Here is a 27410-nt window from a genome sequence, read left to right as displayed (position 1 = left end):
TATCCTCAAAAAAAAAAGAAAAAAAAAACCCTTCTAATTTGTTTCAATCTGAATGTTATTATTTGCAATGTATTTATGTTATTTTGTTGTTTTTACTTTCTAGCTTCCTTCCCTCTTCTGGTTTGTATGCATACATGACTCTGGCAATATTTTTATCAAATTCACTGATCTGCAGCATCTAAGAGTTGGTTCTATAAATGTGACATTGTTTTGACACAGGAAAACCTGCACTGTGCACAGAAAACCATCTGAACACTTCTCCTTCCCTGCTCTCATTCGTCCACCATCTTTTTTGCTTAAATCTACCTAGTCAGAGAGAATAAAAGGCCCTAGTGTCACAAAATGTTCCTTCATTCTATATTTATTTCAGCTTGAATTTATTCTATTTATATACATTTATTTTAGCTGAATTTAGTTCAAAACTATTTATTAACATGTTATTAATTTACTATCTTTTATGTTCTAGTGTCTATAGAAGAAAGCTGCTAAATAATTCATGCCATAATGTTTTTGTGCAGGAAGGCCCAAACCAGCACTTACAGTAAAGACAGTTTATCTAAGTCACACTTCCTGTGATGATCCAGAGCACAAACATGCAACAGAAGAAGCTTTCACACTGGACATACATCAAAGCTCTTACTTATGAAGAGTTTTGAACCCCAAATCAAATTCCAGATGGTGAGTCTTTTCCCTCTGATAATTGTTCATCAAATAACGCAAAAGATGAGGCCACTAAGAGCAAGATAAGGAAATGAAACCACGGAACATTCCAAGGATTTACGGGTGACTTCCGTCGCCACAAGAGCCACGTGGATGAATGCTGTGAAAGCTTTGTGGAAGAAGGAAACACCAGGATTGTGCAACTTTGGATAATGAGGCAACGCAGGATTGAAAACCTGCTGCAGAGCACCTTTTTGGGTGGAGCCTGCAGAACCTGGAGGAGGGCCGGACATGCGGAGGCGGGCTGGGTGAAACCAGGTAGAAAGAAACTGTGGTCTCTTGCCTTGTTCCGGGAGTAAACCGCACTTGTTTGTTCCTGCGTCGGGTTTGTTGCAACATGAGTTGTGCATAGGCTTGTTCCACTTGGAGACTGCTTCGCAATGGTTTGACCTGATGTGGTCTGACTCAATGAGCGTGTAAACTGAACTTGAAAAATGTTTAGCTCATCAGTCATCATTTTTATAGCAGAACTCATAAAAATAAGTAGTGCAGCTTGAGTTTGGATGATGACCTGGACACTTGTGGGCATACTTTTAGCTTCACTTGGTTATTAGCAAGAGTTACAATAGTCAAATCTGTCCAAAACGGTTTCATCTGCCTTTGACATGCCACTGGTTCACATCAGAAAGTGAATTATGACATATTTAAGAAAAAACCCAAACTTTACACTTTTGTTAAGAATTAGGATACAATTATTGGAGGGGGAAGTAAATAGGTACAAGTTCACAAATCACAAGTCTCTAAAAGTACAGTTTTGATCAGCTCTGGGTTTCCTTCCATCCACTCTTGAATGAAGGCATTTCTATTCTTGCAGCAGCTCTTGGCTGTTGTTTTTTTAAGACTATCAATATTTTGCCAGCTTTAAGAGGGACAAAGAGGGGAACTCTGTCATGCTTCCTGTTGAAGTCACGAACTGCATCGTCATGGTTTAATTGGAGGTTTAGAGAAAAACTACGATTGCTTTGGCTCCCCTCAGTCCTCCTGTGGAAAATGTAAACTTTCAATGCATGCCTGACTGACTGATGAACCTGAGCACCACCACGAGGATTGGATCCTGCAGTCGGCCTTCAGAATGTGTAGGCCTGTAGTGCCATCACGTGGCAGCTCTGGGAAGCAAAATTAAGTGTGCAGTGTATAGAATTACTAACTGGGAGTCCTCACATACACCCAGTTTAGTCAAGCCTGAAATTATTCCTGCCCCCTGGCAAATGTTAACTTAAAACGCTTGACGCTGATTGATGCAAACTGCTTTCGCTCCAAACATAACATTTTCCAAAACAAAAGTGACATTTTTAAAAAGTGTTTGTCTTGATTGGTAAAGACAAATGAACCTTCTGAACAAAACTGTCATGGGGAAAAGTATAGAGTCTCACCTTTTTTGGGGAGCAGATTCCAGAACTTCCTCAGGCATCCCATCTTATTTAGGGTAACTAGCAATGTGCTGAGTCTGCCAACATGCTGCAGAATCCTACCCAGCGAACATTTCAATGTGGGGCCCCATTCAGTTTACCTTTGGGTTGAAATGGTGGGTTTGTCTGCGGGTTCCATGGTGGCCCCACTTGTGTGGTGGCCCCACTGAGTCCAAACCCAAGCCAATGTAGGCAAACACCATGGGGCCACCATGGTAGACGTGGACAAACCCACCTGAGGCCCACCAATTCAGCCCAAAGGTAAACCATATGGGGCCCACATTGAAATTTTCGCAGGTAGTTTTCCTGATTAGCAAATTTGAGTGATCACTGACCTCTAGTTGACACGATTCTCCACAGTAAAATCTGAATAAATTTAAGGCCCAACATTAAATCAGTTTGTCACTTTTTACTTAAGGAAAAGCATGCTGCAGTTGAAAAAAAAGTAAACATTAAATTTGTTCCATAGCTTTTTAGTGACTTTGATTGGTTTAAAACTAATGAAATTTGATCAAAACATGACTAGCATTATAGGCAGAGTTAGATGATGCTGTGGTTAATAAAATAAACAACCACATCTTTTCCGGTACAAATACAAATACAAATTCTTCCCCTAAAATTAAGGGAAAATACTTAAGATATTTGAAATAAACTACGAAAAAGTGTTTACTTTGTCCTCTTTTAGATGTTGGATAAAAAGGTCCGGTATAGCTCTCCAGACTCCGCCCCACCTGGACGCGCCTGCGCGTTGACGACGCGAACCCAAATTGAACCCGGCGGATACAATGGCAAGCTTGTAAATGCCGGACCTGCTACTCTGTCAGAACCTCGTTCTCCGCTGCTCGTTTCGTTCCAAACCTGCTGAGGTTCGGAGGTCCACCGCCGGTCACTGTTGGTCCGTCGCGGCGGAAGTGGACGTCTCTGCGTGCCGGAGAACTGCCAAACTGCTGCTAGCGGAGCCTCCGTGTGAGCTGTTTGTCAGGGCTCCGGTCAGGACCGGACCGGACGATGGAGTTTCCCTTTGATATCAACCAAATATTCACCGAACGGATATCCGTTCTTGACCAGAATCTCGTAGCGGGCCGGTGGACGGCTAGGAGGTGGGTGGGTGTGAGGATGCCGGTTGTCTTTGTTGTTAGCATGTTTTGATGTAGCACCGCCCCGTCCTGCTATAAATCCCCTAAAATATATATATAAATAGCCAATTATCATACACATTATTAAAACTGTGAAAGAATTAAAACGTTTTAACCCCATACACAGTTAATATATATTATTTTTTAATGCATCTGTGCATTAATTGAGGTTTTTTGAATCTTTGATAACAGCCTTTAGCTTTTCTGTGTTGTTGTCATCATCTTCTACGTCACAGTTTAGGGTCAGGGCACTCATTTTTATTGAAGTTTACAGTTTCTAAACAAATGTGCACCAAGTCAGTTCTCCAAGTTACCACTAGAGGGCGTTATGCATGAAGTTAGCCCCAATTTTCTCCAACAAGTTCCTTTTTTAACCTCAATTTATTTTCCAAAAGAGTTTATACTGAGGATACATTCATACGTGTTGTGTTTTATAATAGAATTCAAACTTCATTGGACAGATTTGATTAATAAGAGGTTAAATTTTGTGCTTTTTGGGCATATTTTCCCCTGATTTGAACATGTTTGACATGCTAAAACAGGTATCAAGTCATTAAGACACAAGTTTGTGTTTGGCATCCAAGTCTAATGTTTTATGGTACTTTTTTACATTTATGAGTATTTTACAAAAAGTTTTGTAAATATGTTGATCCATTGACATGCCCGGTCTGACTGAAACTGTTAAAAAAAAGCAAAGTTCTGCTTTGAAAATTCAAAAATTCGTTTGATTTGTTCATCCATCTGCAGTGGCAAGTGAAGTGAAAATCTCAAGCTTTTTGCAGCGTTTCTAAATTTCCGGCTGTTTTTTCTTCTCTGTCCTTCCACCAGGCCTGATCTTCAGGCAAACCTCGCTACGGTTATCGACGAGTTGGGAAAAGCCTCAGCAAAGGTGAGTGCACAGGGGCGTGATAGCTGGATGTCAACTCCTCAGAGCTAATTTATCAAATAAGCAGCAAAACAGCTTTGGTCCAGTGCCTCTATAGAATAGGAGCCATGTGTTTACACAACCTGGAGTATGATCATCTGTGATGTTGTTATGCAAAGAAACTAAAGAAGTTCATTTGATCCGTTTCAAAGCTATAAGGAAAACTAGGATGAGCTTCAAAACCTTGACTAAACGTTAAAAGTAAAATGGGAATTAAAAGATGATTGACTGGGAATTACAGAATTTCTTTGAAAAGTCCAGTTTTTAGCTCATAAGTGTAGAAATCCAGGCTTGGAAATTGTTGGAATGTCATAAGTCATCTGTGCGGTCCCCTCAGGCGCAGCAGCTGACCGCGGCGGTGACCAGCGCCTCAAAGCTGCAAACCCAGCGGCACCAGCTGTACCTCCTGAAGGACGGCGAAAGCAGCGGGTGCGTCCTACTCCATCCACTAAGCTCCTCCCCCTTCCGTGCTGTTGTCACACATGTCTCATGTTTGCAGCGGGCGAGGCGCCGTCATGGGCTTCCTGAAGGTCGGCCATAAGAAGTTATTCCTGCTGGTGAGTCTCTTATTCTTCCCAACTCCTCTGGTTCCTGGTCCTGCAGTGACTCTTGTTATCGTGCAGGACCGGCAAGGCGTGCACGTGGAGGCGGAGCCGCTGTGCGTCCTCGACTTCTACATTGCAGAGAACTTGCAGAGGCACGGCTACGGGCTGGAGCTCTTCAACTTCATGTTGCAGGTGAAGTGTGCCTTCAGTTTCCAAGTGAAAAAAATCGATCTTAAAACTGTTTTATGGATGTGAGGTCGGTCATATTTCCTCCACTGAAATGGTAACTTTTTATTTTTTTGGTCAGAGTTACTCATTGAAGTTTCTTGAATCATTTTAATCCCAACATTTAAAAGAAACCTTTGTTTTAATTCTGATTTATGAGCCGTTTCAAAAGAATTTAAAAACCTAGAACAGTTTTAACAGCTTCCTGAAGGCAGATGATGCTTCCATTCCAAGAATCTGGCTTTGTGGTCGAACATTCACAGGAGCTGTTTTAGCATTAGACATTTGAAACAACATAGCAGAAAATCCAGCAAAGATTTTAGTTCCCTTTCACCCTGGAAACCAGAGATTTTCTGTCATAAAACTTCTAGTGATCAAAAGTTCTCTGGAAACACGAGAGGACATCAATCACATCATCACGTCACATCTCTTTATGTCACAGCATAAGAACGTAGAGCCGGGGCGGATGGCGTACGACCGGCCCTCACCCAAGCTGCTGTCCTTTTTGGAGAAGCATTACTCCCTGACACAGAACGTCCCTCAGGTACGGACCCACCTCCCTGCTCTGCCCGTTAATGGCTGGTTCAGAGGAGCACCCAGATCTTCAGATGTAGTTCCCATAACGTCACACACTTATTCTTCTATAAGAGAAGAATCATCTGAGTGAGTGAGTGAGTGAGCGAGTGAGCTGTGGGTTGGTGGCGAGGAAGCTGCAGATGTTGATGAGGAGCAGTGGGATGCTAAGTGGAGCTTCAGATGTGGTTTGGTAGACTTCCTGGTTCCTTTTAAGTGAAGCAATAAACCACAGGCTGCTGAGCCCCACTTGGGCTGGAGGCCAATTTAGAGATGACTTAAATTGCAAGATAGATGATGGATGTGGATGTTTTTGTGGCTGGAGCTGAAGGCACAAATCAGGTTTGAGTTGTTTCTGAAGAGTTTGATCTCTGAGTTCTCTCTGCTGTTGTTACCTTTCTCTGCCACTAGATGTCCTCGCTTCTCCGCTCCCACCTTCAGGCTCTTCCAGATGTTCCTCCTTCACTCACCTTTTCCTTATCTCATCCTTATGTTTGTTGCTAATCTGTCATGTTTGTGCTACTGTACACCTGTAATAATTACCCTAAGACCCAATGTGAATCATTACCCACAGTTACTTAAGAGAACATGGCGAAAGCATGTGACGTCTCAGAATATTTTTAGAAAAATTTGCTTTTTTAAAACAAAGTTACAGAAGAGAGTAAGCTGCACAGATCACAAAAAACCATCCAAGCATCAAATGTATCTTTTTAAACATAGAAAATCTGAATTATTTATATGTTTAAAATTCAAAAGTCACTCAGATGTTTCTTCCTTTAGCTGCAGTTGTTTTTTTTTCTTTTATCACAGATTGAATTCCTTATGCCCCCAAGTCTTAAACCAAAGGGGATTTGAACCTGTAAATCTGCACCTACAGAACTTGTTAAATGAACAATCCATCAATTCATCCAGATTGATGAAACCATTCTCTCGTGGACTCAAATTAATACTCTGTTCTCTTGATTTAGCAATCTCTGTGCTCAAATTAATAAACCTTTTCTCCGTTTCACAATCCTTGTACACAGATTACTTAACTAGAAGTGAGTTTTAACTAATTTGATGTACCATCAATAAGCTGAAGCTCAGCTAATTATTCTGGTTCATTTTCCAGTTTTTGCAGTAGAACCTCCTGATCAGATCTTAAAAAAAGAAGTATTGTTCTGCGAGTGTGTGATGATTGTTCACTTTCTTCATGCTGATCTGCAAGGAATGTCGTTAGTCATGCTGAAATGCAGTTTTACTTTTTAAAATCATTAGTGAAGAAAAACAAAAGAGGTTGATCGGAAAACACAGCAGATCCTCCCCACGTCACAGAGGTCTTTCCCACACAGATCCCCTCCTGTGATAAACAACAAAACGCCATGCTGTTGGCATGGAAGCCCTCGGATTTCCAAGAAAAGGAAAACCTCCAGGGTTGGTTTGTAAGAGGGAGGTGTTTCTTCTTGGAACTCTTGGCACAGAATTCATCCAACTTGTTTGTCCGGTTTCTGGGTGAAGGTGTGCAGGCACGCCCAGGTTGCACAGGGGGTCTCCACAGCAGCAGGGGGGTATATCTGCAGCTTTTTCTGCTGAGCCAGCATCTCAGTGCGTCTGTTTTCATCTGTGCAGGTCAACAACTTTGTGGTGTTTGAGGACTTCTTCTTCAACAGAGCAGGTAGGTGTTCCCCACTATGTCAGGGGTTTTTGTTTGGGGCGGTCCCTAACATGCCCTCCCCGCCTCGCCTCGCTCTACAGTTTACATTCCAGCTGTTGTTGTACTATCACGCCATCGGGTTTGTTTGTGTTTTGAAGGGAATCTCGCCAGCATTTGGCACGCTGCTCAACTTCTGCCGTTTAAATTTCCATTCATGCATTTCTTGTGATTATGAATCAAAACCTTTATTTTACGTTTCCCTCCATGAAAATGTTTGTAGTTGACAGAATCCAGAACTGCTGCTCTTCTTCTTTTTCTGCATACCAAAGTGTTTTGTTTCACCAAACCCTGACAGGCTCCGCCCCCTGTCCTCTGACGGATCAGAGGACGCACGGCTTCTTGTAAGAACTCTTCTTCTTTTCTAACACCTTTCCCTTCCTGTTGTTCCTACATCTTCCTCCTCATCACGCTTCAGGTTTATTCTCCTTCTCATCGTTTTATTCACCTGCACATTCTAGAAATATGTTAGTCCCCGCCCCCTCCAAACCCCACTATCTGCCTGCTTCTGCTCCGTGCAGCATACTCCTGCAGCAGAGGTGCAAACTGATAACCTATTGTGAGCTCAGCCAAGAAGACATTCTGTTTGTTCTGCCGCAGGAGTGCGCTCTGAAAAAAAACCCCTCAAAAAGCTTGCACTGCTCATGGAAAAAGATAAATGAGGATGAATACACAAACTTGAAATATGGTTCGCGGAGTGTGCAGAATGCCCTGCTTCCGTCCAGTTGTTTTTTTGTGCTGGACTCTACAAACCTCTGCAGCATCACGGACCTCCTCTGATGCTGCAGTACATGCATCCTCTGTATCTACAGCTTCCTGTCTTTTGTCAGAAGCCTTGAATACAAACGGGGCATCCATTTTTCTTCTTCCTCTGTTTTTGAATGTAGATTCAGCTGGAGAAACGTTGAGGTTTCCTTCTCCACATGAAACATAAACCCAGTGTTTAAACTGAAACAAAAAGACCGCCTGAAGCTTTAAAAGCCCAAGATGAACTTTCAGAGTCAAACATTTGCCTTTAGGGCCTAAAAACTTTTTTGTTTTTACCTTTTAAGCTTTTTTTCCCTCAAAAAAGGAAGCAGTCACAGATAAGCTGGACTTTAAATGTCACTTCCAGGTGATTTGTCTTTAATGCTCACATCCTGGACGTGTTTATTTTTGGCCTCGAATGGCTGGAGGAAAAAATAGACTGTCAGATATCGTGCTGCCCCCTGTTGTTTGATGTAAATGTTGATGAATTTACATGAACTTACTCTGTCTGAATGTCTGTGAAGCCACACATCTGAGGCTGGAGAGCCTTTGAAAGGATCTCTACACGTGCTTCAACCCGAAAGTCCTGTCTGTCTTCTATAAAATGGGGTTTAGGGTAGAACCGAGACTCGGAGCAGCTGGACTCTACGACCGACTGTTCTGTTCTGTGTTCCCCTCCGCAGCGGTCCAGCCGAGGAAGACTCCCCCCAAAAAGCCAGACGGAGAGATCAAGCCTTACTCTTTAATGGAGAGAGGAGGTGAGCCACTCACAGAGCTAAACTGAGCCTTCAACCAAGGAGACAAATGGGGGGATGGATGCAGCACATCCTGCATCAGAGCAGTCGAACTAGACAGCTTTATGACTCGAGCTGAGGATTTACAACGATGTGAAAACATATGTCAATCCTGTTCTGGAGAAGTATCAGGTTTCCTCTGATCATTTCTGAAATATTCCCATTAAAATTAACAATGAAAGGCTAGCTCCCAAAACTTTCAGCCAAAATAACTTTCAGTCATTGACTGTATATAGGGAACTGAACCAAGTGACTCCTCCCCCTCGTATTCCAAATGGGAAGTACCTGTTAGCACCAAGAAGCCACAATTTCATTGACTTCAATGAGGAATAAATAGCTATTACTCAGTCTTTCCATTTGTCAGAATAGCTATTGTTGCTCTGATACATTTCCTTAGCTTCTTCTTGCTAATCATATTTTTTTTTCATATTTTTCTTAATCGCAAGTTTTTCTAGTTACAAACAATCATATGCCTCATTAAAAGCATGTTGGACCTGCTGGCCCCAGCTTCCATTGACATATCCTCCCAAGCCCACTTTCAGTGGAAGGGGTATGGACTTTGAACAAGCTCACTCGTGATTGGTGAAAGTCATCTCCATAGAAACGTTGACTGACCAATCACCATCATCTGGCTCTAACATGGCGACGCTCGTATTGCGTATAAATGGGGACTGCATTTACTTAATTTTGCTGGAGGCACTTTCTATGGGTGATGTAACACTTGCTTGATCCAGTTCTTTATATACAGTCAATCAGTTCAGCTGTAAAATATTTCAAATCAAATGATTTATTCAACTCTTGATGCACTTTTAAGTATCTTTAAAATGTCTTTTGCAGAGTTTAAAGTGATCAATAATTGAAAAAAATATTTATAGCACTAGCTAATGTAGCATTTAGCTATCACGTTAGCATTGTTCCAAGTTATTGAGCTAATTTTGGATAACTGTTTGTTTGAATGGTTAATTAAGTGCTGATAACTTCTATACAAAATCTTCAAAATTAACCAGCTAGTGTACACTGAAAATTTCAGCTTCTTTTTTAGTTTTCTTCATTTATTTTCTTTACTAATACTCTGTAAGGAAAATTTGGAAACTTCTTGACCTTTTTCCTTGGTTGTTTTATCCTAATTTAATGTTTCTTTTTCTACTCTTTAGCAGCTAAACAAAAGCTTTTCTTTTGAAAACTTTTACCCTCTAAATTCTTTAGCTATTATTTCGTTCAGCCAATCATTAAGCTAACTTCCACTTTCTTCCACCTTGAACTGTTAGCAGATTATTGTGATGTCATTGATGAACGTTTTCTGCTCCTTTTGCCCTTTTCTTAGCATCTGTGACAGTTCAGCAGTTGTTGTTTCCTTACTAAACTGCTGTAAAACATCTTAAGCATTAGTTTTTTTGTCTTTCAGAGGGACTTTTCAAGTCCTCATTCTAGAAACTGACGGTCTTCCTCTCTGTCCAGTGGTACGGCAGGAGCAGAGGACTCCTCCGTGGCCGTTTGCTCCCCACCAGTCTCCTCAGCGGTCGGGATCCTCCCAGTGCTCCCCATCCCTGAGCGTGGGATCGTCCCCAACCAGGGCACTTCATCGGTCCACCGTGCCGTCTTCCCCTGGAGGAATCAGGAACCAGAGCCGTCAGTCAGCCCTCATCGAGGGCGGCAGAGAAAGACGCAGCAGGTAGAGATCGGGGTTCGATTCCCTCTTCATTCAGACTTTAGTAGTATAAATTAGCAGCATGGCTCAGTGTCACCCTGGGTAACTTTAATCAGAAATTACACATATATGGAGCTTTAATGGGCCTAAATGTTATCACTTAAAAATATTTAAAGTCAGTTAATAAGGATTTAGATATATTATAGGAATGTTGACTCATAGGAAAATCTGTTAAACTAGAAATCGATACGAAAGACAAATTGATTTGAAGAAATTCTACATGTAGTTTCCCTGATTTTAATAAGACTAATTTGACAGTCTTTAAATAAATCAATAAGTTTAGTTAAAATTGCAACTGAAGATCAGCCAAATACAGAAAGAACATTATTTTAACTTTTATCTTCTAACACATCAGTTTAAACAAATTTAGCTTTTCATAAACTTTTACATTTTTCTACTACATTTTTTCCAAAGGTTAAAGAATAGTTCAGGGCTTTACTTATAAATTCAGTAAGTAAAATTACTTTCTTTAAAAAGTAATATATTGCTTATTGTATGTGTATTGAAAGTCATTAAAATAGTGATTTTTTTTTCTACAATTATGTTGTGTTTTTTAAAAATATTTATTTCACTTTTTTATTTCATAATACATTTTTTTATATATTGCAGTATAAAATATTTATTTTCTTTACTTTAAAAATAATAAACATTCAAATTGTTTAAAATAAAAAAAAACATTAATAATGTAAAATACTTTTACTCATTTATGATGTTTAGGACCTTTTCATGGATTTATTTTTCTTTTTTTGATCTCATTTTTTATATATTTTATTTTCAATTTCTCTCCTACATACATTTATATAAACTAGTCGTCTCTCTTTTTTTACTTTTTCCTGGAAGATACCATTGATTTTATTAATTTTATTTAATTAAAACCTCACTGATCATACTTTAACTCTGTTGTTTTATTTTATTAATTTATTCTTTTAATTTCTCACTCAATTGCCTTTAATAAAAGCTGTTAAATAAAAAAAAGAAAATTATGAATTGTGGGTTGTATTTTATGTCAAAGTAAAATAATAGAATGACTTTTTAAATTTTTATTTTGAAGTTCTTAGATCACTTCCTGTTTTGTGTCTCCTGTTGATTCCCTGCTCTCTAATGACATCTCTTTTTTTCTCTGTCATTCCTTATAATTTTGTTCCTCCATTCTTCCTGTCTCTTTATAATCCAATCTCTTTCTTTTGATCATTCCCATGTTCACCATCTTGTCTTTCACTGCCGTCTGAGTTCAGTTCCCTTAACAGACCAGAGCTGGGCTTCCCCTGAATCAGAGCTGCTCCTCCTGTTAGAGGAGGACTCTGTGATCCCCCGCTGCTCCATGTTCAGAGGAGCAGAGAACGCCGCTCTCCCCTCTTGAACACAGACCGTATCCGCTTGCCTTTTTTTTTATATATGAAACATTAAAGAAGCTGAAGCTGAACTCCACGTGTCGTCCCGTTTGTTGTTCAGCTGCCATGACCTTCTGTCAATTAATCAACGAGAAGTGTTGGTGACAGCTGAGATGGTGTCTTCTCTCCCTCATGATCTTATCTAAACATATTACTGAACAGTTTATCTTTCAGTTATTTAAAATACTTTTTTATTTATCTTTTGTTTTTGTCCCTTTGTTTTCTTTTGCACTTTCTCCTCTTTTGTTGCCCCGCCATGCCCTCTCACCTCCCTACGCCTCCTCTTTTCTGTTCTCCTCCTTGCTGCGCTGGTCGGCGGCAGCCAGCAGAGTCTGGTTGCCCGGTGCAGCCTGTACAGCCGGCACATGGACAGCAGAGCTGCCGGACTGCTGGACAAACACCTGCCAGGTAAGTCTGAGCCACTTCATGCTTTAGTAAACTTCAGTTTTTGTTGTGGAGGACGATTATATTGGTAAAAAAAATGTTGTAGTATTTTTTTTAATTTTTATGCTGCACACTAAAAAAAACTGCACCCAACTTTTCCTGTCGGCCTGCAGGTGCCCGTTGCATTGTGGGAAGTTTGTTTACTCCATGTTTTCATGGCAGTTTGAAAAGAAAAATCACCCAAAAGAACACTTAAAAATCCTGATTGTTTGGTTGTTTTTGCATTAGAAGGAAAATGATCTTTATTGGTCGTTACCAATTTTTCATTTCTTCAGCGGTGAAGCTTTAGGCACGTTAAAATGTTTAGGGAGATGCTCTAGAACGTCTCTAAAGGAGCGTTTCTCAATTTACAGTTACTGGAAGCTCTTAAATCAGGGTAAACTTAGTGTTTGGAAGCAGTTTCAGCTGGGAAAAAAAAAGGATCAGTTTGTTTTTGTTTTCTTGTGTGGTTTTTCTGTGTACCGTCTGATCGATCAGGAGCTCCTCCAGAGTCTGCTCTCGTCCTCATCTGTGAGCACTTGTGCTTTCTCAGGTTTAAGGCCCATCCCAGATCAGACTCGGGGGCACACAGACACACACAGCTCGGCCAGCATTCACACACTCCAAAGCAGGTATTCACACCGCAGCACCGGACACATGACAGCTCGCTGCCAGGCGGGCATCTGTCGAGGAGGGCGGAGGGTGAAGCCATCGGAATGCAGGACGGTGGAGGTCCAGACGCCACTTTTCATTCTGCCTTGAACACTTCAAAATTCCAGTTCAACAACGACTTATCTATTTGCCAAAGTAGAGCTTATTTTCACTCAAATGTGTTTAGAAAAAGCCTTAAACCAGGAGCTTATATTTTCATTTGTCTCTTTCATAAGTTGGAGGGAAAATATCATTTTTACTCATTTGAACTTCTTTAATGAAATGGGGGAAACAATTCATTTTTTTTAAATAATTGCAAATTAAATATATAAATATAGGATCTATAATGTTTTTAAGGATTTTCCTTTAATATTTGATTTTTTAAGTAATCTATATGCATTTTTTAGACCTTTTATTCAGTAAAAACTAGTAAAATGGTATTTCATTTTTAGTGTTGTAAATTGCCGTGTGCGTTACACAAACCAGTTTTTCTGTGAGGCCTCCAGGTCCACGGGATTCTGTGACGTCTCACCTCCACAATACCTGATCTTCATCGGCGTGTCTGATTACACCGCCACAAAAATGCTGCTCAGAAAGAAGCTTTGACATTAGAAAAGGTCAGCAGCTCCACGCTTAACTGAGCTGAAGAAAGATTTAAAAAAAAAAGAAGCTGGTGGAGTTCCAGCAGTACAGAGAGAAAGCAAATGAAAGCTTTTTATTTTCACTTTTTGTGGAAATTTTAAAAAAAGAATCTATGAGCAGCAGAAATCAAAAAGTACAGCATGTGAAACATTTCTGTTCCTGCAGAGTGTCTGTGATGTCCAAAGAACCTGAAGCACTAAACCTAACAGTGATGATTAACTGCAGCTCTCCTTTGTGCTGTTTAAACTTTTCAGGAGGTGATGAACTGGGTCACCAAGGAGATTCTTGAGCCAAACTTCAGTGTACAGAAATATGCATAAACGGAGAAGAGAACTCTAAAATACCAAAATCTGCTGAGCAGAGACGCTCAGTTTGGGGGGAAAAACTCAATTTTGCAGCATAAAATTAATATTTACACGGAATTACATATGTAACTACACAGGAATTTAATCGCAATTAATTTTTTTCCAGATTTGTGATTTATTACATTTTTTAATTGATTCCTGCTCCTAATAATATGAGTACAGTTTGCACATAGATTGCTGTGAGCAGAACTGTGCAGTAATGAAATAGAAAACAGTCGGTATGACTGAGGTAGAAACCGCTCCTCCCCGTCTCTTTGGTTGGGTTTTTATTGTGGTCTCAGACTCCTGTTTGGATCTCCATGATGGGTTTTTGTGTCTCCATCCACACCTTGTGATTGGGACTCATCTTGCCCCGTTCTGCAGGTCCCCGATCTCCTCAGGTTCTTTTCCCTTGCCGTCCATGACGGACGTCTTAACCGGCAGACGGAAGCCTTCGAACTCGACCGAGTCCGTTTCTGAGGACAACCAGGTACCGCACGGCCAGCGGAGGTCGGAGGCGGAAAACTGCAGAGCGCTGCTGGGAGAGAGAGAAGGACGAAGCCGGGGCTGGTGGGGGTCCCCTGGACAGGCCTTCTCCCCGGCCCAGATGGTGAAGCACATGCAGGAATACAGAAGCACACGGCCCTGGTGATCCAGATCCGGGCTTTGAACCTGTAAGCAGTGGGTGGGACTCGAAATTGCTCCTGTGGGGGCTTTCACACGTGACAGGAAGTGTTATGTCAGCTATCAGAGCTCAGGATCTGCTTTGTGCACACTCTATTGGATCAGAGATGTGAAGACCTCTTCCTGTTTGTGTTCCACGTCTACAGACTGATGAAGTGATTGGAGTCTCTAAGGATGGATTTGAGTTTTTATAAATGTATTTCTTTGTTCTTCAGTTTATACACTGTGACGATTTTAAAAAAAATGTTAACATAAAATATAATCCTCAGAGATTAGTCCAGCTCACAGACAAACAAAAAACCAAACAGACAACTAACTCAGGTATTTTAGAGAATGTTCTAAGAAAATATTTAAAGATTTTTTTCTGCGTTGTCACAAACTGGAGCTGCTCCTAAAGAAACAATAAAACAGGATTCCTTCCTCATGTTGAGAAAGTTTTCCATTTTGCGTTACGTTCGTTTTCAGGCCTTTGCTAAATACTGAAACAAAGAAACTGTCTGAGAAAAATGTGCAAACCCAGACTTTCTAAAAAAAAATGTTTCTTTGTCTATTGTCCCCAAACGAAAGCAGAGCGGTAGCTTCATGTTCACAGGGAGCAGAGGAAATCTGAGCTTTCTGCTGAGGATCTTTGTCACAAGCAGGTCCTGCAGGTTGGGAGAGTCTCAAAGTCACAGTTGGATAAACCCTTGCGAGAACAGTTAAAAGTGAATGCTGAGGCTGATCAGCTCATTCTAGAGGCAAGAGTTCCTGGATTTACTCATTTTCTTTTAACTAGCACTTCCTGTTTCGTTGGACACAAGATCTTAACTTCAACCTTTCAAATCAGAGTCTCCAGGTGCATTTGTTTTTAGAAATGTCCTAAAAAGAAGCAAAAATTTCATGTACACATTCCAAAAAAAAAAAATAGAAACCCTTCTGGTTGTGCCAGTTTGAGGGAGTGTTCTTTGTTCACGCATTGTGACCTCGTCTTGGCCTCTGAGGAGCTCGAGCACGTCCCTCATTACAAAGACGTGCCTGCCGAGCGTTTTTTTGTTTTTAACTAAAGAAAACCCTGCGAACCATGAAGATGTGAACTGTTCGCAGAGAAGGTTAATGATTACAGGTGAGTACTTTTACAGCTTCAGAGGAACTGGTAATGAAAGCTGCAAACAGCCCCCACCCACAACTACATATCTGCTCCTGGCAGCCTGAGAATCCATCAGCTGCTTCGCTGTGGGAAAGTCAGACTCCCTTTTCTTTCAAAATTTATCAACTCACACAAATTCTAAGCTAAGAAAAAAAAATGATATTTTTAAAGTTACATGACACTCAGTCAGAAACTCCACGTCCAGATCTTAAGCAGTTTAAGACTTTTCTTCAAACTTTGTCAGAAGATGGAAAACCCTAAAATTCAAGCCACCATCAGCACTCCTTACCTCCTGTGGTGCTTATGCTTGTGTGGACTGTGAAGCTGCCAGCCAATCAGTTGACATTGCTTTAAAAATGTCTGCTAAAAGTGTACATCCTAAAATTTTCTACATTGTTCATCTTGATGACGACTGGTAGAAAAGGATCTGGACAGCATGTCTTTTCAAAATTAAACTGGTTTTTAATCATCGTGAGATGTAGGTGCGTTCATATTTGAAAGATTTCTGCTAAATCTGTCACCAAAATGAAAGAAGCAGAAATGCAAAGGTTCTTATTTCACATTGACTTTATGGACAGTTCGACTGAGCATCAGTTGGAGCGAACTCGAAGATCCCAAGCACAAAGCTTCCATTTATTCAAGTTTGCCATGACACCTCAGTAAAAATGAACAAGGTCTTTGATGGACGAGGCAGCGAGTAGATCTTTATCTGTGTCTCCTTCAATCCTTCTCTGCAGCACGTGGAGACTACGCTTCTCTGATCCACTTTTCAGAGCAAATCAAGGCAGCACAAACGACTCAAAGACAAGAAGCTGCACTTCTGCACGTGCGCACCCTCAGCTCGACATGACCCTTTTCGCTGGAATGTGCAGTTTTGTTGAAGAAGCTGCCATTTGTTTTGTCGTTTCTGCGAGTCCTTCAAGCTGACGTGAAAGTGGAAAGCTACAGAATGGGTGAGTCAGACCTGAATGAGGAGCCGCTTCTGCCAGAATGACTCATAGGTCAGTGTTAAGAGTCTCGAATAAAAAAAAAACATCACATTCCGAAGAAGCAGGGAACTGGAGAAGATACTGAGGTGGATTCAGACGGCCTGGAGAAGTCTGGATCCCCCCCCATGTGGAGGAGATACCTCAGATCTGGACAGGATTGAGGCTTGAAGTCTGCTCCACAAACTGTTCAGGAACCACTTGGATGTTGGAACGTAGAGCAGACATCCACCAGTTTGACGAGGAGCAAGACTCGCCCAACAGTCACACGGGAGCTCTAAAGTGCCTAACTCGAAGACTCTGTCGTACTGGAAGCAACGTCCTCTCAAGTCCTGGACGTCGTGTAATCCAGAACTCTGACCTCTAGTCAGCCTCATCTAGTAAGCTCTGGTAGACGGGGGACTGCAGGAAGCGGGGGTAACAGTCTGTGTCCAGTAGAAAGTAGATCCGTTTCTGAGCCGCGTTCAGGGAGGTGTGTGAGGGCGCCTGCAGCAGCTGGAGGGTGAGGTCCCTCGTCTTGCTGTCCAGATTCACCTAGGACAACAACAGACCGTGAGACCAACTGAACCACCAAAAGGTTCCAGAACACAGCTGTGTCTGCAGGGCAATGCTAATTAAACCAAGTCAAACTTTGACAAATTAGAGACTGATTTGTTAGTGATGAATGGATTGGGTTTATTTGGTGAACTCAGATATGGCATCGAGCCTGACAACGTCTGCATTTGTTTTTCAAATAAAGAAAAAACAAGACCACTCTCCTGACATGATTATAATTCGTATCCGCTATTGAGAGAACGCTGGCAAGGAACTGAACTATTTCATACTCAAATTCCCAGATAAGTTCTGCTGCAACATTTTGAAACAAGCTTCTTTCAAATGTAGGTGCTAAACATAAGATAGTACACAGTAGAAGAAGCCCCTCCATGCCCGTCTATGGACTGAGCAAAGTATTGGGTCAGAACAGTCTCAGAATTCAGAAATGCACACACTGCAATTCACAAATATAGTTTTATGTTAGCATGCAATTTAAATTTGGAAATGCACACGTTGTGTTTCAATGCTTGCATAAAATTATATTTGTGAATTTGAGTGTGTGCATTTATGAAACAGACTGTGTGCATTTCTGAATTCTGAGACTGTTCTGGCCTCATACAATGCCTGGTGAACACCTTTAAATCAGATAAATTTCTGTTATCAGAAGAAAAAGCATCTGACATAATGGGAGAACCCAAAGGGGCGTTACCTCACGTGGGGATCCTGGTTCGATGTAGGTGGTCCGGATGGCCTTAGCCCTCCTCTGTAGGCTGAATTTGTTCGACGAGTGCTGGTACTGTTGGCAGGCCAAGTAGAACTGCAGGTTCTCCTCGCTGAACTCTGAACGCAAGAAGGCTGCGAACACCGCTACCCCCGCTGACAGAGAAACAGACGAACAGGCCTCTTTATTATACCCAATGAAAAAAATATCGTGCAATTCCACATCGTTCTACCTCACTACTGCAAATCTCCCTGGACAGCAGACGATTTCCTACTTTTGTGAATGGATTACAACAGACAACTCTACTGTTGGCAAAGGCCTGAATGGAAATAGCCGTTTATAATGGACTGAGATCTTTCTACACTGCTGTCTTCAGACATAAGAGCTCAGAACAAACCAGGGAACCTGCTGATCACAGCACAGAGCACAACACTGGCCATCATAGACTCATATTACATCAACCTCAGTCTCCTTAGAAAGCACATTCCTTATCATCTCTTTGCTGTGCACATACAAACACTGTGACAACAAGAGGCTCAGACGACTTCAAAAAAGCCAACAGTCTCCATGTGTTTTAATTAGAAGCTGTTAAACTCGTTTCCTTGACTGCTGCTTCAGTATGGCATAGAAACCGCAGAGAATGGAACTTCAAAATAGTGAGACGATGATTTGAAAAGTTGGCTGAATAGTTATTTGCACAAGAGACAGTTTGCAGATCATATGTCCAGATGTATGGATATTGAATGTGGTGTTCCACACGGATCAATCTCGGGTCCAAGTCTTTTCATGCATGATGTACATAAAATATCGTCTTGTTTGCAGATGACACAACTCTTTTTTGCTCTGAAAATAATTTAAAACAATTAAGAGGAGATGCTAAAAGTGAAATGATTACAATTAAGAATTGGAAGGAAAAAATAAATAAAATGAAAATAATCAAATTTATGCATACAAGTCCTAAAAATTCAATTCTTCCAATATTGTATGTGATGGATGCATGATTATCAGGGCTTGCTGACCCTTCTGTACGTCAAAACACTTGAGTCACCTAAGATCACAGAGGCTTTTACAGCCTCCACAAGGCTTAAAAAGGTTGTTACAGGCGTGATAAACCCAAAACAACAACCTGATCATCTTAGAGCCTACGCATTTACCCTGACACATTAAGACAACTGTGAAAGCTCTGTTCTAGTCCTAAGACAGCTTACAGAAATGGGTCAGAGAAAGAGTTAATGGACTGGGGCGCAGTCAGGCAATTTGTCAAAAGCTGCCCAACCCCATCACATTTTTTGGACAAACATAAAGCTAGCCTAAAACCACAAGTTAATTTTTTTCTATTCTCTTTTGGACTCGATTATTGTATACATTTACATCTATCATAGATTTTTTTTTTTTTACATATAAAAACCAAAGAAGAAGCAAAGGATTCTTATATCTTAAGATTCAAATATTATACCAGGACAGATTTTCCCTTTTTCTTTACTGTTTTAGCAAATGCAATTACTGTAATGGCTGATTTTAAGATATAAGCAACCAGTAGGACTAGTTTTTACAGCAGGTGGCTGAGAATAAAGGAGGAAATTATCATCATCTGTCATCTTCTCCTTCGTCAGCAGTTTCCATGACGGCATAGATGTTTTTCAATCCACAACTGAAGGATTAAAGCTCTACGAAATGCCAGGAAGATCATGATTATTATCAGGGCGTTGAATCAGCGCATGAAAAGATTACACTGATGAGAACAACAACTTTGGAGGCTCAAATCTGGAGATCCTGTAAGCTCTCCATGGTCCTGAATTAAAAAGTCACCATGTTAATTTTTGATTTTTTTGTTGGGATTGCATCCATAAAAACGGATGCTGTCTGACACTACTTTCCTAAGACTGTAGGGGGCGCTGCGTGTCTTTTTCTTCAAAAAATGATTTGTCATGAAATCAGTGAGGATAAAAGCCCCACATTCATGTCTTCACTTCGAAGAAGTATCTAGACAGCTAAGGTACAGCCTGTACAAATCCAACAAAAAAATGCATTCTTACTCGAGGAGGCAAGCAAGGTGTTCAGAGACTCCGCCCACTTCTCCAGCTCCGCCCGCCTGAACTTCTTCCTTTTGGTGTGGCCCACCTGACTCCACTGTCGCATGAAGAGCATGCGAGAGCGCCTCTCCTGTGCGCTGGGGGTTCCAAGAAGAGAGCAGGACATCAACACGTGAGAAACACCTCCAGAGACTTCGGGTTCAAAGTCCCATCATGCTCTGCTGTTTATTTACACACAGCCGTCCTTTCGTCACCAGGAAACGAGTGAGGTTCTCACCTGTCCTTCTGGTCTGGGTTGTACAGGTTGGAGTTGGAGGAATGAGGACTCTGAAAGAGAAATGCTGGAAGATTAACACACACTACCCCCAGCCAGAGGTTACAGTTGGTTGTGATTGTTGTGCACAACTGCAGGACTACTCTGCTTCCTCTTTGTCTCGCCATGTTCCCCAAATTCCTGCAAACCCTTTTTCTATTAACTCTCAATGGTCCTATTCATAACACGATATCCACTTTCAGTTTCTATGCATGTGCTTCTGATTCCTAACAGGAAATGGGGTTCCCAACGTGTGCAGGCGCCCTACAGCTCTACCTCCAAAGTGTTGGGCAATCCGCACAAGACATCAATTCAAAAACTCTGAGGTTTTATTGGGTGAACCCAAACCTATTTTAAAGTTCTTGCTTGAAGACATCTCTAGAGTTTCCATGAAGAAGTAGGAGGTGTGTCTAAAGGAAACTGATTTATCTTCGTCTTCAAAGGATGGTCATCGAGACAGACATCTTCCTTAAGCATCGGTCAATCCTCAGGCCAACTGCCCCACTTCCTTTGCAAAACTAACTCATTCTGCAAGTTTTCTCTCAAGCAGCTTATTTATTTATTCCACTTCTTCTGTGCCACCTAATAAATCAACAGGACATGTCCGGTGTGTGACCAGGCCGGCATCGAACCTGATCCTTTGCTGCCAACACACCACAACCCTACCTGGTGTTCCCAATTCCTTATGGGGTCAAGATGACCTCACCCCTACATTGATGTGTGATCCTTCCCATTACAAAGGTGGACAGGATTTTATGTCTGCCACGGACATCAGAAAAAAAAATGACCGTGCCGTCTTGTGGGGTCCAGATGACCCCATTTTGAAGTGAACATGACTAGGATAGCACAAGGGTCAAAGAAGCTTTCCCTCCTTCAAAGGCTCCCATTCAAACTTCTACCATCCCACAGGCACTTCCTAAGAACTACGATTTCTTGATTGCTTTTAGCTAAATTATGTCCTTCTGTTTTTCAATAAATAGTTAATTTGCATTTAATTTCATTAAAGGGTTCAAAAAATGCAGGCAAATTGGTTGGCCCCCAAATATTACAACATCGTTAAATCTCGCCCTTTTTGCACAAAGTTTGGACGCGCGGTGCTCATCGACTGCACAGACAACCCACCTGGCTGAACAGACTCTTGAGGTGCAGCTTTGCAGTCATCAACCTCGCCCGGCTGCGAGGCAGCGAGGATGAGGATGCCTGCGTCCTGTCCTTCTCCATGCTCTCCATGCTGCCGTTGGCGGCCGGAGCCAGCTGGCCATCGCTGTAGGCCCTGAAGCTTTCGTTGAGGCTGCACGCTCCCAGCAGCCTCGGGCTGACCTTGTCCATGTCGACCAGGTTCTCTGCGCTGATGCTGAGGTCTTTGATCAGCCGGCCCCTCTTCTCGTTGCCGCCATGGTGCTCCTGGTTGACGGGGGCCGTTTTGGACGCTTTGGCGTGTCGGTCATCCTGCGGGTAAATAGTGTAGGAGTCTTTCTTGATCCCTTTGCCCGCTCCCTTTAGAACCGTCTTCCTCAGTTCCAGGAAGTCCAGCTCCATCAGGGATCCCTCTGAGCTGAATCTGCGCATGGTTAATGACTGTAGGACAGCTAACGAAGGATAGTGGAAAATGAAGCACTGCAAAAAAAAAGAGAAAAAACAGGTAAAAGGCGAGAATAAAGATGCTTAAAATAAAATTGTGGAACCCAACAAGTTTAAAGACGTTCAAATGATTTTAAATTGACATCTCCACCTTTAGAACAGAACCTAAACTGTGAAGCTGGACACAATACACAAGCAGGGAGTATCAATATGGACCATCCTACACCTTCACAATAAAAGTGGAGATTTGTGCCTCCAGACTGTCAAAACTGGACCTCTTGATCCATTCAAGTCTGAATCTAGACGAACCTTCATGATGCTTGGCTCCACCCATGGAAAACATCATTTTCTTTTTGTTGTAATTAATTCATTTGTTTTGGAAGGGACACCGTTTTGGACTTAAATGCAGTAAAAGCATTTTTCACATTTCCTCTGACCGCTGCAGTTTTTTCAGCTGTCGCAGTTCACTTTTTCTAACATTTTGGGTTTCTTTGATTGTTCATATCAAAATCGAGTGCAGCCTCCCACTGCGACCGTTTGTTTTAACCGGGTCACAGTGTCCAACTGTGTCAAGGTGCTTTCCCCACGATCCTCCCCCATCCAATTGTGTCACACATCAGAACCACTACGAAACCCGTTATCTGGGACAGGCCGGTCCCATGAGGAGAGAGCGCGGAGTCTGACGAATTTACAGCGACTCCCTTTACCTACATCTTCAGCAGGTACCACGTAGCTCTGATGCTTTTGGGTCAGCCAGGAGTTTCATCAATCGGTGCTAAAGCAAAGGTTTACAAATGTCTATTTAAAATGATTTTAAAAGAGCGAAACTGAAAGCACAAGTCTTTCTGAGCCTGCAGGAGGTTGAGGACTGTTACTAAATTAACAGTCTGCCAGAGTTACAGTTCTGTTTTGTGTGTTTGGTAATCCATCATTCCCAGCCCTCAAACAATCCAGAGTAAAACAAGAAGCACGTTCAAATTATGTTTTCAAGTTACAATGATCAAAGCTGTTTTATGGATAAATAGCAGTCTCGAAATAATTAGCAATCAGATGAAAAAAGTATTTAAAAAGTCATTTTTGGACAGTTTATGCATAGTCCAACACTGGTCTGAAGCTTTTTTGTTTGTTTTATCCTTTTATCATTTAAACTAGATTCTATGTTCTTATCAATTTATTTGATGATTTAAGCCATTTTCACTTGTTAACTATAAAATTATTAAGTGAAGACTGAAGTAAAATGTTTGCCTAAAGCATCTAAAGTTATTCTGGAGTGAATAAAAATGATAAAACAGATTGAATATGAAGGCACCAGTTTAAAAAAAGGAGATGTAAAAGTCTCTGTATTGGAAAAAAGATCTTGTTTTGTTTGGAACTAAAGTAAAAAATGTCATCTCTCCTGCAACTGTTTTTGTTTTGTTTTCTTGTGGAAAATGCGTTAGCTAGACGGCTGCTCCCTTTCCTGCAACCTGTTTGGGCATGTGCAGAACACCGGCTGTTTGTTTCTTGAACACATCGCCAATTTAGACCTTTTACAGGGAAACGCTGTTGACATGTTAAAAAAAACCTCCCATCATTGAGTGTGCTCGCTGCTCCATTATTGGACGCAGTAAAAGCCCTCTCTCTGCTGCTCCTTTGCCCTCACGTCTCTCTGGGGCTCTCAATGAGGTGGAGATGCCAGTGAATTTCTGATGACATCGACCGCAAACAGCTTTCCTGACAGGTTTCTCCTGTGCCTCTTTAACTGCTCATCATCCTCACAGGGCTGCCAGGGTTTCAGCTTCACTTGTTTGACTGAAAAAGTTCCTGAAAGTGAAACAGTTTCAGCAGTTCTCCTGCAGATTTTGAAATCCTCCTAAAGGCAGAAATACACCCAAGCTTTTATTAGAGTCCTCAAAAAACAGGTCAGGGAGGGAGACACCAATCTGATGTTCTGCCATAATAGACACACACACACACACTTCTCTAAAAGGGCATCTGCCATATGAGCCTGGCTTCTGTGATTGTATGACAGCGATACAACAGAACCGACTTCAAGCTGCAGACTGGGAAAACATCAAGAATTCTACATAAAACAACAATAAGATACCAATTATAAGATTTAAAACACAAGCGTCCAAATCCAAAAATGTCTGGAAACTGCTAAATTCTAAAAGTGATATTTATTCTGCTTACCAACAAAGGAAAAACATGTTAAAAAAGGAATTCCTGAAAAAAATGTTGATTAAGTTATTTTCAAGGCTGAATCTTTTTTTTTAATCTGTGGAAGCTAAAATAAAAACCAAAAAAAAATTGTATTCATAGAAAACTCAATTTTATCATAATAGTATAGAAAATATGTATTTTTAAAAGCTAAAAGCTTTTGAAGCAACAGGAGATAAAAAATGTAAAAACCCTGGAGAAAATAAAGAAAAATATATCAACTTTTTTGAAGGAATTTGTGTCCGTAAAGAAAAAGTCTAAAATATTAAGAAGATTATGTTTTCACGTGTTTTTTTAAACAGTTGAATTAGATTTAAGTAAAAATTTTATTGTAGAAAAAGTGATAACATCTTCAATAATTCTAAGGCTCTTTAAGAGGAATTTTAGTCTAATTTAAGGGGTAACTTGACCTTTAGAAAACACGGATAAACTAGCATAATCTGGAACATAAACTAGAATGTAATCTGGAACAAAATCTAGAACACATTCCAGAAATTACTCTGGATTATAATCTACAACATACTATGGAACACACTGTATTGTAAATTGAATCTAGAAGCTTTTCTGGTTTGTGTTCCTCGAAAAATAAATCAGCATCCAATTTGGAAAAATATGAATCTTTTTAAATGCCATGTGAAAAAAAACAAAAAAATTAAAATAAAAATGTAATGTTTCAGAAGTTTTAATAAAAACACTGTTTAATTAATTTTAAGTAATTGTTTTTCCTTATAGAAAAAGAGAGAACATTTGTCTAAATAAATCTGAAGACGAATTTCAGTTAGATTCTAGTGGAAAACAGGAAACAGAAAAAACTAAATAAGAAGCAAATTCACAAGTGAACCTGAACCAGAACATGATCTTGAACCAGAACATGATCCTGATCCAGAACATGATCTTGAACCAGAACGTTCAGGGCTGTAGATTAAATCTCGGATTGTTTTCCTCTAAAATAAGAGTTTCTAATCTGGGAGGAGAACTTGGTGTGAAATCTTAAAAGTAGGCCAAGTATCTTTTCCAACTCGAGTTGGATGAAAATGCTTCCTAAAAACGCCGCTGCTGAACTTGGAGCTGCGCTGTCAGCTCACCTGCAGCTCACCTGAGCGGCGGCGTTCACCTAAAGAGCGCGTGCGGAACAGGAAGGCAAATCAGAGCTCAGATTTATTTATTTTTCTAAATATGTCTCGCGCTCGGACGACACTTTTCAGACTCCACCGAACCGTCCGATCCAAGTTCTCCAGCCGGACGCATGCTCCCAGAGCAGAACCGGGTCAGACGGCCCGGCTCGGCTCAGACCGGTAGGGACACTTACCTGCACGATCCGAGATCTCCCGGCTTCTGCAGCTGCTGCTGGTTTCAGGTCCGACTGCGGTTCCGGATCAGCTCTCCGCTCTCTGCTTTAGTCCACGCGCACTGGGGGGGCGCCGCGTTAAGTTTCCTCGCGTGACGAGAACGGTTTTGAACGCCACACCTTCAGCCTGCCTCGACATGTCCACCCCCCCTCCTCATAACAAACGCGCACGCGCGCGGCAGACAGTGAGAAAAAAGGAGCAAAGTGGGACAAACCTACGCGCTTCACGCGCGCGCGTATGGGCGTCATCCGCTGCGTATCGTGACGCAGACATTTAAACGACACCAAAAAGGTTATTTTTAGTTTTTCAACATAAAAGTTCGTGTCTGTTTAGTTAGGACGTTTATTCTGAAACTCCGATCATTTATCAGTGTCTGAAAAAGTCTCTGCTCGCGTCCAGAATGTTTTCACTCATAACTGCCTGCTGGTAATAAAATATGGGAATTCACTTTTGTATTTCCGCATTCTTTTCCTTTTTCCTGGAGCCTTAAGATATATATATATTTTTTTAATTTAATATATGTTCCTAAGCAAAAACTGATTGTTCGTGTTTTCTAATTTTCCATCAGTCTGATCAGATTCGGGTTCTACGGGCGGATTTACTCCCCAGAACCGATCCAGAGTCTGCTTTGACCCAGGACTCGTCTGCAGTGAACAAGGGTTCCAAGCTCATAAACCAGATCAGTTCATGAGACAGAGAACGGCGGGTTGATGAGGAAACTGCAGGAGTTTGAGTTGAAGAAGCTGCCAACAGCGCCCCCTACCTGTTACCTGGATTTTAAATGGATTTTGGAGTTTTCTGATGTGAAAAATATGGAGGGAAAATAGACTCACTTCGATTTGAGGGTGCGTAGTTCTTGATTTGTGCATAAATTGGGATTTGTGCATGCATAATTCTTGATTTATAACTCATATAATACGTTTTGTGCATAGGTAAAAAAAATACAAAATTACAAAAATTAAAAATACAAATTACTCATGCACAAATTAAAATTACAACAGCTAGAAACTAATTGCACAAGCAAATCTTTAAAAAATTACACACGAACCACCTCTTACGCACACACAAAACCTCAGTTACGCATGAATCTATCTTTTCACGTCTCACAAATTCGTCTGTGAGTGGTGCGTTTAAATGCTACTAGAATGCTCATTAATCAGTTTTCTTATCAGCCGTTTTGAACTTAGATTATTAATAATATCCATGAAACTTGACATTGACTTACTTTAACTGATATTCCTTATAATCAATATAAAATAAAACTCTAAATAAGTATTTTTAAAACACTTATTCCTTTTAAAAAATAAAAACATCTCCCAGAACTGATCGCTTTTTCTTTGCAGCACCTCCGACACAAAGCTCTGTCCTGATCACCAGCCACGGGCGATGCCGGAGGTGATTAGTGTGTATTTTTTAAAGATTTGAATGTATAATTAGTTTCAAGCTGTTGTAATTTTAATTTGTGCATGTGTACATTTTTTTTAATTTTGTATTTCTTTTCTACTAATGCACGAAACATTTTATACGAGTTACAAATCAAGAATACGCACGCACAAATTGGAGTGAGTCTATTTTCTCTCCATACTAAACTCTTTACCTCATGAAGGTCCTCTGATTTTCTTGAAGGTGCATGTATGACAAGTTTTTTTTACACCTTATTTCTTCTTTAAATCATGAATATTGATCACCTTTCCACACATCCTGTCAGAAGTCACCACAGCGAATTAGTATTCGCTGCGTTGCACATGTAGTTTGGCAGATATTTTTACACTGGTTGCCCTTCCTGACACAACCCTGTCTTTCATCCAGGCTGGGGACCGCCGCAGGGAGACTCGGGTACCCCTTGGAGTTATAGGTAGGCAGTAGCGTTTGTGGATGAAGCTCATTGTGCCCTGGGAAGCGAACCCTGGTTTCCCATACGCCAGTCCCAGCTTCTGTGAGCAAATAGATGTGATAATCTG

At 41.1% G+C, this 27410-nt stretch overlaps 2 protein-coding genes across 5 annotated transcripts; one reads left to right on the top strand and one right to left on the bottom strand.

Moving 5' to 3' along the window:
- Positions 1–2844: 2844 nt before the first annotated feature.
- atat1 (alpha tubulin acetyltransferase 1) lies at positions 2845–15031 on the top strand. Of its 4 annotated transcripts, none has more exons than XM_024260283.2 (12): positions 2845–3229; positions 4094–4154; positions 4528–4619; positions 4690–4747; positions 4814–4927; positions 5403–5504; positions 7142–7187; positions 8654–8728; positions 10223–10436; positions 12186–12271; positions 12840–12918; positions 13444–13590. In XM_024260283.2, exons 1-12 carry the CDS (start codon positions 3138–3140, stop codon positions 13541–13543), a joined length of 1119 nt encoding a protein of 372 aa, XP_024116051.1. In that variant the 5' UTR covers positions 2845–3137; the 3' UTR covers positions 13544–13590. The 4 variants fall into 4 exon arrangements, with proteins under 4 accessions (XP_024116051.1, XP_024116041.1, XP_024116072.1 ...); XM_024260273.2 differs by lacking the exon at positions 13444–13590 and adding an exon at positions 14308–15031 and having other exon boundaries at positions 2846–3229; XM_024260304.2 differs by lacking the exons at positions 12840–12918; positions 13444–13590 and adding an exon at positions 14308–14494 and having other exon boundaries at positions 2847–3229.
- Positions 15032–16282: 1251 nt separating this feature from the next.
- Positions 16283–25847, bottom strand: si:ch211-152p11.4 (regulator of G-protein signaling 8). Its single transcript, XM_024260357.2, has 6 exons — positions 25410–25847; positions 21443–21937; positions 20285–20334; positions 20011–20144; positions 17963–18129; positions 16283–17253 (listed from the first exon to the last, which is right to left on the bottom strand). Exons 2-6 carry the CDS (start codon positions 21887–21889, stop codon positions 17083–17085), a joined length of 969 nt encoding a protein of 322 aa, XP_024116125.1. The 5' UTR covers positions 21890–21937; positions 25410–25847; the 3' UTR covers positions 16283–17082.
- Between the last annotated feature and the right edge of the window lie 1563 nt (positions 25848–27410).

This window comes from Oryzias melastigma, linkage group LG13 (assembly GCF_002922805.2).
Source record: "Oryzias melastigma strain HK-1 linkage group LG13, ASM292280v2, whole genome shotgun sequence".
Classification (NCBI taxonomy): Eukaryota; Metazoa; Chordata; class Actinopteri; order Beloniformes; family Adrianichthyidae; genus Oryzias; species Oryzias melastigma.
Note: the sequence above shows the minus strand (reverse complement) of the source record. Positions and strands in the feature narration are given on the sequence as shown.